This window comes from Triticum dicoccoides, chromosome 3B (assembly GCF_002162155.2).
Source record: "Triticum dicoccoides isolate Atlit2015 ecotype Zavitan chromosome 3B, WEW_v2.0, whole genome shotgun sequence".
Lineage (NCBI taxonomy): Eukaryota > Viridiplantae > Streptophyta > Magnoliopsida > Poales > Poaceae > Triticum > Triticum dicoccoides.
In genome coordinates this window covers 203,135,849-203,145,731 of record NC_041385.1, presented here as the reverse complement: position 1 = coordinate 203,145,731, position 9,883 = coordinate 203,135,849, and the positions used below count along the sequence as shown (strand labels likewise).

Below are 9,883 nucleotides of genomic sequence, written 5' to 3'. Positions count from 1 at the left end.
GCAGGAGATGAAAATAGAAGATGCATTGGCAAAAGTGGGGAGATATTGCCGTACCGAAATGCGATTGGGGAGGGGTGGATTTCGAGACTTTGAATTGTTCAACCAAGCTATTTTGTCCAAGCAGGGGTGGCATCGCTTACAAACCCCGACTCCCTCAGTGCGAGGGTCTTATAAAAGGTAAATATTACCATGATGGAGATTTTATGACATAAGGAAAAATAGGCGCAATGCCTCTCATACTTGGCGAGTGATTGTTCACGGCAGGGATGCCCTACAGTTTGGATTGGTAGAGGGTGGGAGACGGCAGTAGTGTTGGTGTGTGAACAGACCCATGGATTCCAGATTTTATACTAGCAGGAGGCCCTTGGTCAAGCTACCAAATGCATCGGTTGCCAAAGTGCATGAACTGATAGATGAGCACTCAGGGCAGTGGGACATGGCAAATATCCAGAGCAACTTTGTTTGAATCCGATGTGGAAACTATTGGTAGATAGAATACCCCTAGGAAGACAAGACTGTACATAAAGCTCTTGTCATGTAAAAAAAAGAGTTGATAATCGACAAGACTGTACATAATTATGGCATCCAAACTTGATGGCAAAATGAATTCAATTCATGAAACATAAAAGAGTTACTAGTATACAACTAGAGGAGCTCAAAACTGTCCCATTGATCAGACTCACCACGACAGTGAAAGTCTGGGTCTGGGATATGAAATATTAACAACATAAATTAACTGATGATACAACTTTCAACAGTCCAAGGATTCTTTCCGGGCTGGAATGTGTGCCGGACAGCGGTCCGGTCACGAAGTACAAGGTAACAGGAGCAACGAATAGGAGAACAACTGGGTGTTGGGATTTACGACAAGGCATGTACAATGCTGGTAACGCACAATCAAAGAATATCTCTGGTGTATTTCTCGGAGGTCTAGCTATCTGAAATTTTTCAGGAGGTGGGAGGAAGGAATGGGTGAGCTGACCGATTTTGTCAGGCTGCCACCCACACTGTTGTCTGCCGTTCTTACCGGTGTGGCGCACTCGTTGAAGTCAAGGACTCTTGCTTCAGCCTGCAGTGTTAACTGGAATTAGAAATACTGATGATATTGCAGTCTTAAGTATCATATAGAGTAGTATCTGTAGTCAATGCTCGATCTAGTTTGTTCAAAAATCAAAATTGGTCGAAACCATCACATCTGACCAACTACAGGAATCAAATTACCATAGTTTTCCCACATAAGATTTGTAATTGCTATATACCTAGGGAAAAAACAACTAAATGGTCTCCTAAGAAATTCCAACTCTACTATCCCAGGTACTGAATGAAGCAGATGAGAACTACGCACCATGATTTTATTTTGCGGCTTGCCAGTTCCTGTTTCATTTTCGGCATCTATGTTTTCCTTGTTTTCCTCATCAAAAATTTTGTTGCCACATTGGCTGCCACTTGCCAGGACCTCGCGGGCATCCGCCAAAGCAGAAGCACTCTGCACATTTATCCGCTTCATCAATCCTAATGCATCATAAGTTGTATCCGCTGGGCTGATGAAGTATGACCCCTGCACAAGTGAAGGTATTAACCAAAAGAAAGAAACAATGGGTAACAGATGACAAGTACTTCTCATGCCCCAGCTCGTCCAAAACTACAAATATGGCCCATCAAAAAAAGCTTGTTGCGGATTTGACGCAGGCTAGCTGTAAGACAATAAATATTTCAATGCTAACTGTACCTTATATTGCATATCTATGAACCAAGGGGACTTCCAAGCCGATGGAGATTCCAGTCCTCTTTTGACACCAGGCGTATCAGCCAATCTGAAAAGAGTAGCAATTCAGAATAGCAAAAAAGAGCAAACCAACTGGCAATTTGCAACGGTAATTGTGTTCTTCGTTAGAAAGATCCATGTGTTCTTCGACAGTTGAATTCAAATTGCAGATGCTAATACCAGTAAGGGAGTTAGTAGATAAATGACTTGTTATCATTTTAGTCTAGATAAACCAAAATCTCAGGCAAATGACATTCAGCTTCAGAGTAGAAAAGGGAGCACTTAAAGAATCTTCTACTCTCAGTCTCTCACAGATAAGTACTCCCTGTGGAGTATTAATCATTAAATTCATAAATCTAATACTCCCTCTGTTCACTTTTACAAGGCGCTGTAGACATTTCAGACAGCATGCAAAACAACTCAATTTTAGTTGTCTGAAATGACTTATAAAAGTGAACGGAGGGAGTAGTAGAATAGGTATCTAGGTAAATCCAAATCTTCAGGCAAATTTAATTTTCTAGCAATGAAGAGATTTTAACATGGAATGATGGCAACTTGCCAGGTACCAGTTTCAAATTTATATTTAGTGGATTTCACAAATATGCACAGTTATGGAGAGGGTTGCATCACATTAATGCTTGCTAGTAACTAGATGAGGATGAAATGACCAATTCCACCAACAAACAGTTGTAGTAAGACCTGCCACATCTAGACTCACACGTACTATGTGCTGACCAAAGTAAAGAAACTGATTGGAGGACCTAAAAGATCATCTTGGAAGCAGACTAGTGTGCAATCTTACATGTTCACATATTCATAATCCATTTGAATGCATGGTGAAGATTTCTCGGCAATGAGTTCTCCAGACTTTGATTTAGCAAATGCTTCCTTACAGGCCGATAGAGCTTCAAGATTTGTGTTCATTTTCTGATACATGGCATTTGCGCCATGATCAGAAATGTCATTGTCCTTGTGTTCAACAAGAACAGTTGCAGGTGGCTGCATGGAACAAAAATATAAGTAAGAACAAGATCAGCAGGTCAAGGGAAAAACTTATATGCCACTTTGCCCCCGCCTTTCAGTTCAACCCCACATATTACATACATGATGACATCATTAGAGAGCTTGCTACTTTGAATCACATTTCTTGAAGACATGTTAAGCTAAATTTACTGGAGTAACTGTAGCAACTGCTATGCTACGCCGCAATAACTATATAAGCGTTACCTTCCGTTCTACTAAGATATGGTACCATCAACTGGGTAAGTGCAATTGAAGAACTGATTTAGAAGTACTTACCTCATCATTAGTATTGACCATATTTGCAGTGGAACACTGTTCCCCTCTTGCATGCTCATCCACAGTATGGTTGTTCTGTGCATTTCGTCCATCTTTTGCCTGCTCGCTTTCACCCAAAATTTCCTTGTTTTCATCACAGAACTCAAGTTTCTTCTCCAGAGGTTTAAAAGATGAAGATCGATTAGTGCAAAGAACTGATTCGGTAACAATTGCTTTGTCTTTAATGGCATGCATGCAACTTGTTTGAGCACTGACAGAGGATGTGCCCAACACACCACTGTCCTGTTCAGTCCTAGACTTCCTCTCCATTCTTTTTTCTGGAGTCGGAGATGACAGATCTCTCGGTCGTTTCTTTAATATTGATGGTGTGCTTATGAAGCTTTTGGCGGCACTCTTCAGCACAACATCAGGGCTTTCATCATGGGTAGGGGAGCCCCACAATCTCAATGGAGTGGTTACGCTCATGGTTGAGCGCATCAACTGCCGAATGCCAAGGGGACTGTACTCTTGCAAATCGCCGGAAGTTACAAGATCACAGCTGACAAATGGAACATCCATGCTTGGGAAGCGAGGAGGTTCATAGAATAGCGCTCCCTTATCTTGCTTTTCATCTGATGCAGCCTCACCCTGTGCCAATGGTGGTTCTTTGGCCATGCTGGCAGCAGGTTCTTCAGCATCAGTTAACTGTTTGTCCCCGTATTCCGGTATTCTTTCTATAATTGCTGAAGCACCATGTCTACCATCAGTACTGCCAGGGGTAGCAAACTGCTCAGAATCACCAAAAGAATCATGCATGCATGTGATCATCTCTGACCCAGAAACTTGCATTTCTCCTGACTTTTCATCAGCCGCGTCCGACAAACCATTTGAAATAAGAGATTGTGGTACTGACAACGATGGATCCTGGCCATAAGCAGCCACCATCATACTCGATGGATTTGATGTATGTGATGGGTTGGGTGCTGCCAAAAAATTGGTGTCTGCTTCAGAGGAATGTGTATCTGAATGGTGGTTTAGTCTTGAAAGAGAATCAGCATCAACTATATCAGGTCCAGAAAGAAGACTCTGGAACGAAATCTCTTGCCAAAGTTCTGATTTCAAACAATTAGGACTGCTGAAGTCAGCCTCGGACATGAAATGTAGTTTTTGCTCAGCTCCAGAAACATTTGTTAGCACAGAGATAGGCATATCTGGTGCTATCTCATACTGTAACATCGGTCTTTCATTATTCGATGTACTACAAATGGTCTGGTTGTTTTCAAACATAGAGTTACCTGGTATTTCATCAATATCCATCTGCAAATTCATTCTTTGTGAAATGTCCTGCTGCAAGAGTTTATCTGGACCAAATCTGGAGGAAGAAGCATGACAATGAACTTCAGACAAAGCAGATGCAGCACCCTCGGTGGAAGTATAGTCTTCCTGGCACATAGAAGACTGAGAATCACGTGCTTCTGTCTTGCTGGTATCCGCATTCACATGTAAATCACAGCTCAAGGCCAGATTGGTGTCCTGCACTTGCGAGCAAGAAACCATGGCCAATGAGGATTGACTACACCCTGATGAATCCTCAACCTCCCGGACAGCATTGCTGTCACTGTCCTCACTGTTTTGTTGCGTAATTGCCGGTGAGGAATTAAAATGCGCATGGTGTTCAATAAGTGGGAGACGCGAGACTTGAGCAAGTAAACCTGATGACATATAAGAATCAATTTTCTTCTTTACAGAACTGTTCCAGTGGTTTTTAATTGAATTGTCCGTCCTGGCAGGGGAAACATAAATTTAGAAGTCAATCATTTCAGTAGTCTAAAAGAGGACATCACTTGTTGAACAATAATAGTTACGCGATGCGTCAAAATCGTAGTAGAGCTTACCCAGTTTTTTTTTTTTTTGAAATGGCCAAATCATGTTTTCTGTTGAATGACCGGAACAAATATACAAGAATGTACATAGTAACATGGGACTTAGGCCTGCCTAGACTATATGGGCCTATTGATATGCAAAGCATATATGCGCATAAAGGGAATACTGCTAACATGTTGCACATTCTCTCTGCTTGCTGTAATACTCACCAGTCGACACCATATTTGACTAAAAATAACATATATTATTTCAAATTTTGTTCAAAGAAAATAAAAGAGAGCTATTACAGTGGCAGTGGTTTAACATTTTTATGGACCGGTGCCCTAATTTTATTTTCCAAAAGAAAAACAATTTAGTTCCCTTTTGAGATTACCATCTTTTCCCGAGTATAACACCGTAGCTTCCAAATGATACCGAATAAGAAAAAGGGGAATGGATGCTGAACCCAAAAGTTTGTGAATTCATCAGGGAGAATGAAAAGAAAAACTTCTTTTCACAGGACAGGACTCATCATGATATCATACATAAATATTTCCCAGCAGCTCATACATAAAAGGAAACATCATTTAGTTACCTTCCGGGTAAAAACTTTGTCAATTCAGCCCATTTGTTTCCATACATTCGATGAGCATGTATAAGAGTAATTTCCTCCTCCTGTGTCCATGCATCCTTGTTTATGCCAGGGTTAAGATGATTGTGCCACCTAATCACAGATAAGAATCCATTGTTAAAGGATACATGCTCTATGGTCAATTAGTGATGGCTACGAATTAAAGCCAATGTATTTAGCTGCTACTCAGTTGGCCCCAAAATAGGAACTTTCACTAAATAACAATAATTGTAAGAGGAACAGCTGTAGTATGTTAACATGTAATTAAAAAAGATTAATACTTTAGTTCGAATGTCTTTTTGCTTTTTACTGACTTTACCAAAAGGCTGATGAATCTGAAATTATAAAATCAGCTCTCCTGAATTCTGGTATTGCTAGCTAGCAGCACGAAGAGGTGCTAGCATTACAAGGTTGGGACATATTGACATTTTATTCACTTGATCCTCTATATTTTTAAAACTATTCAGTCAAAAAAAATTGAAACTATTAAATAAAACATTTTTATCCAGAACCCGGCCTATGCCTTAACAGTAGAATCATCGGGATAATGGAAAGTGGCAAACTAACACTTTGCGGTTCTGCAAAAATCAACATTGCATTAGTGATTGTTGAGATTACTGTGTTCTTTAACCAGGAATACATAGGAGAACTCTGTATCACTTGCATCAAGAATTACATTATTCATGTGCCTTATAAAACCATAGTGCTGATGTGCAAAGCCAACAAGGCACCAGGGCACTCCATGAGTTACTGTCCACATTCAGTTGTTCAACGCTCAGTCGTATATATTATATTGCAAAGAAAAATGGTTCTTAGGTACAAGATTGATGAAATTAAAGGGCACTCCCATCCATACCGTTCCCGACATTGCTTTCCTATACGTCCTGGCAAAGCTTGGGCAATAGTTGACCATTTCTTTGGACCATATTTCTTTACCATTTCAACAATGATATCATCTTCCTAAAAATATGAAACAACCGGTTGATAAGACTCACGTGAGCATACAAGATGCTCAATCAAACATTAGCAGAATAAGCCTGAAATGGAAACAAATCAAATAGGGGGCCTACTTCTTTGGACCATGGCCCTTTGATCAACTCAGGATTTAGAACCTTTTGCCACCTATGCAGGCATTGTACATCGGTTCTATCGGGAAAACACTCCGCTGGAAAAGAATGTATTATGTCAGTGCTTAGACTTGTCAAAAATCAGAAAATGTAGGGAGGTGTTTCTAATAACAGAAAAGGAAAAAAAGAAAGCTGACTGGAGACGAATGAGAGAAAGCACAAACTAATGGAACAAATCAATATCTTATCTTAGATAATGGAAGGATCATCCTCTTGGTTTCTAATGAATCAATGTATGTAATTATAAAGCAAACATGCACAAGAGAATAGAAGAATAAAAGAACAAAAGAAGCTAACATCATTGTAAAAAATGTAGTGTCGCATAGATATAAAAATGCTAAAGAAAAATGCACAAACCACCTTCGGAACATGACACAGCAAAATATATTTCTTCGTAGCAGGATCAGGGGAAAGAATGAGAAAGACAATTTCACCATATTTCTTACCGCGGACAGGGCCTATCACAAGCATATAGTTTTATCGGGACGATAACTCTGAGAAGAGAGATTTTCCACCTTTTCTTTCAACTCAGGGGAAATACGTTCGAGCAGCACTAATTTTGAATCCCTCAGGCAAAATAAGAACAGAACCTACATTCAACCCTTCTGGCACCCTGAACAGACTAGCTGAGGGGGATGTGTCTGTCCAGCAATTTTGGGTTCTTCATACCCTGAGATCCACTCTCTTAGCTTACTCTTTCGTATACTGTAGGGTCCTTACCCTCAAAAGAACACTTACGATGATATAGGACATGGATTTTAGATGCCTATATAATTCAAAATATTTTTTCCTTGAACAAGCACCCAAATGTGTGTCGTCTTGTATTAATATACTTCAAAATACAGAAAGAGTGATAGAGATGTCCAAGAAAGGTAAAAGAATTATATGTGCTACAAAAATACCATCATCAAGAGTAAACTAATAGCGTTGCCACATAATTTTACACAGGTATGAATCGATCCATAGAATATACCTATCTTTTTCCAGTTTTTCCCATTGTAAGTCTGGACTGCTCTGGACAATATATCATCCTGCATTTGATTAGCACACAAGTGAAATATTAGACAGTTTCAGTAAAAAAAACTCATTTTTTTTGTATAATCCACTGATTTATGACTTTTACATTGTGGTGCTAATTAAATGGCGCCCACACGTCAGTGAGGCACTGAGACGTATACAATATATCCCCACAAAAATGTGACAGGACAAGCACAGCATGAAGCGGAACTGGAATTGAGTATATGACAGAATAAAGCAGGAAGCTCCATGTTATAAGAACTTTTTAGCAAAACCCATGTTATAAGACTTTGCAGTGTATCATTTGTCTTGTACTCCCCCAGTCCTGAAAGTTCTAGATACATCCATTTATGTGACAAGTAATTCAGGATGGAGGGAGTATATGGGTTAATCCAAGTGGCGCAGTTATGATATGCTCCCATGGGTGTATCTGCAAGAAATTCTCATACTGAACTACAACTGTTGACTAAACCACCCAATGAGACAACTCAAGCCTCCACAAAAGGGCCAGAGTGTTCCATCGAATTATTATTATTTTCCATAAAACTTATAAGTGTTTGCCATTATTGTGTATTTAAGAAAGAGATGCAAATAAACATAATGCATATCTTACAGTTGATCAGTCCTAAGCTATTCTCGGATGTTGAGTCAGCACTCACCATCCAGCCATTTGGACAGTAAATGGCCATTTGCCAACAAAAACATAAGATTCGACTCGGATGGCATACCTCTTCGGGGGTCCAATTTCCTTTGGTTGAGCGTCGTGTCGGGCCGGTGGTCCTCCTAAAGGTGAAGGAGCAGATAACTATAAGAAAAAAGCTATACAATTAACCGTTTATGCAAAGATCTGTTAGTATCTACCCATTGAGCGACCGTTGCCTCTGTGGCTCATTGCTGACTTTCCCTTCATGAGTAGTAGATGGCTGTCCAGAAGCCTCTCCAGCCTTCTTCGAAGCCTTTCCTTTATCGCTTGTCATCACGGGTGAAGACTGGATGCTCAATCCCCTCTATAGCAGAGCCTTGAAGATGCATAAAGAAGTAAAAAACAGTTTAATCTTTCTATGAATCAGAATCATTAAACTGTCAATCCTAATAGAGGTATTTGAGGAGTTGCTGCAAGCTATGTTGCACGAACACTCGGACTTTTTATGTTGAACTGAAATAATGTATGTCCAAACTGAAAAATGTAGCTTACAGTGATAGCAGCCAAACAAAAAGCGAATCGGGAAGATGCCTATAACTGCAGTGAAATTGAACGGCATTACAGAACCAGTCCTAATAGTTTCATGTTCAGGTTTCACCCCCACCTAAATGTGCACAACAAACTTACCCCTACCAGCGATTCACTGTCTGTGTCCCCTAAATTTCTAAGCATATAACACAGCCCTAGGTTTCCTTGCACAAAACTAAAACTGAACGACATTTCAACCAAAAACTAACACCAGATATCGTCAAGTCTCAGAACCGACGGCCCCAGCCACAGTTCTTGTCAAATGACCTCCGGGCAGAAGCAGTGTGATAATGGAAGCCTAAAAGGTGCCAGCTTTACCAATCTACGGGCTGCAACAGAAGAACCTAGCGTTCAAATTTCAGAAGGGGGCTTCATTTTCAGTTTGGCAGAATCAGTGGGTACACGAATTCGCGAAGACGGTGATCCATAAAGGAGAAGATCTACGAGAAATAGAGTACAAGGAACTCACCAGGCTAGGGAAGCCGCCGGCCGGGCGCGCCGCCGACGAAGACGGCCGCCGCCGCCGCTGCGCAGATCTGCCGTAGCCCGACAGGAGGGCGGAGGAGACGTCGATCGGTAGATAAGGGGGATGCGCTGGCCGCGGAGCTACAGGGGAAGGAGGTCGCCGGAGAAGAGTGGCCTCGGGAGGGAGAGGGTGAGGACGGGGAGGAACATGCCACGGTGAGTCGCTCGGAGAGGGGGGCAGTTCGTTTTTTGAAATGGCGAGAGAGGGAGCATATCAGGTGTTTCGAGAACCTGAAAATTTCATTCCCGACCCTTGGATCACCTATAAACGGGCAGATCGAGGCTCTCTTTTCTCCAATTAACGAAATGACCCATATGTGAAAACACGCAAGGCGCCCCACCTAGGCACGCCTTCTAACCACACGCCAAAACTGAAAAAGTACGGTTTCAAGTGTGTGTATATGTAATAAAAGGCAGGCAATAAATATACGCCAAAATCGGTTTGG

The 9,883-nt window shown here is 41.1% G+C and overlaps 1 protein-coding gene across 2 annotated transcripts; it reads right to left on the bottom strand.

Annotated features, from left to right (window-relative positions):
• Positions 1–652: 652 nt before the first annotated feature.
• Positions 653–9,642, bottom strand: LOC119275543 (transcription factor MYB3R-1-like). 2 transcript variants are annotated; one of them, XM_037556408.1, is made up of 13 exons: positions 9,382–9,642; positions 8,543–8,700; positions 8,410–8,464; positions 7,638–7,695; positions 6,608–6,702; positions 6,394–6,497; positions 5,502–5,630; positions 3,065–4,826; positions 2,568–2,764; positions 1,730–1,814; positions 1,346–1,558; positions 1,029–1,069; positions 653–852 (listed from the first exon to the last, which is right to left on the bottom strand). In XM_037556408.1, the coding sequence occupies exons 2-13, from the start codon at positions 8,656–8,658 to the stop codon at positions 720–722; spliced, it is 2,988 nt and encodes a 995-aa protein (XP_037412305.1). In that variant the 5' UTR covers positions 8,659–8,700; positions 9,382–9,642; the 3' UTR covers positions 653–719. The 2 variants fall into 2 exon arrangements, with proteins under 2 accessions (XP_037412305.1, XP_037412304.1); XM_037556407.1 differs by having other exon boundaries at positions 653–1,069.
• Between the last annotated feature and the right edge of the window lie 241 nt (positions 9,643–9,883).

What these genes read in the sequence shown, in the direction of transcription:
- LOC119275543 (XM_037556408.1), bottom strand. Translation starts at nt 8,658, where the DNA reads ATGACAAGCGATAAAGGAAAGGCTTCGAAGAAGGCTGGAGAGGCTTCT. An exon ending in AGGCAACGGTCGCTCAATGG is followed by an intron (nt 8,465 to 8,542) that starts GTAGATACTAAC and finishes CTTCACCTTTAG; the next exon opens with GAGGACCACCGGCCCGACAC. An exon ending in GAAAAACTGGAAAAAGATAG is followed by an intron (nt 6,703 to 7,637) that starts GTATATTCTATG and finishes ATTCTTTTCCAG; the next exon opens with CGGAGTGTTTTCCCGATAGA.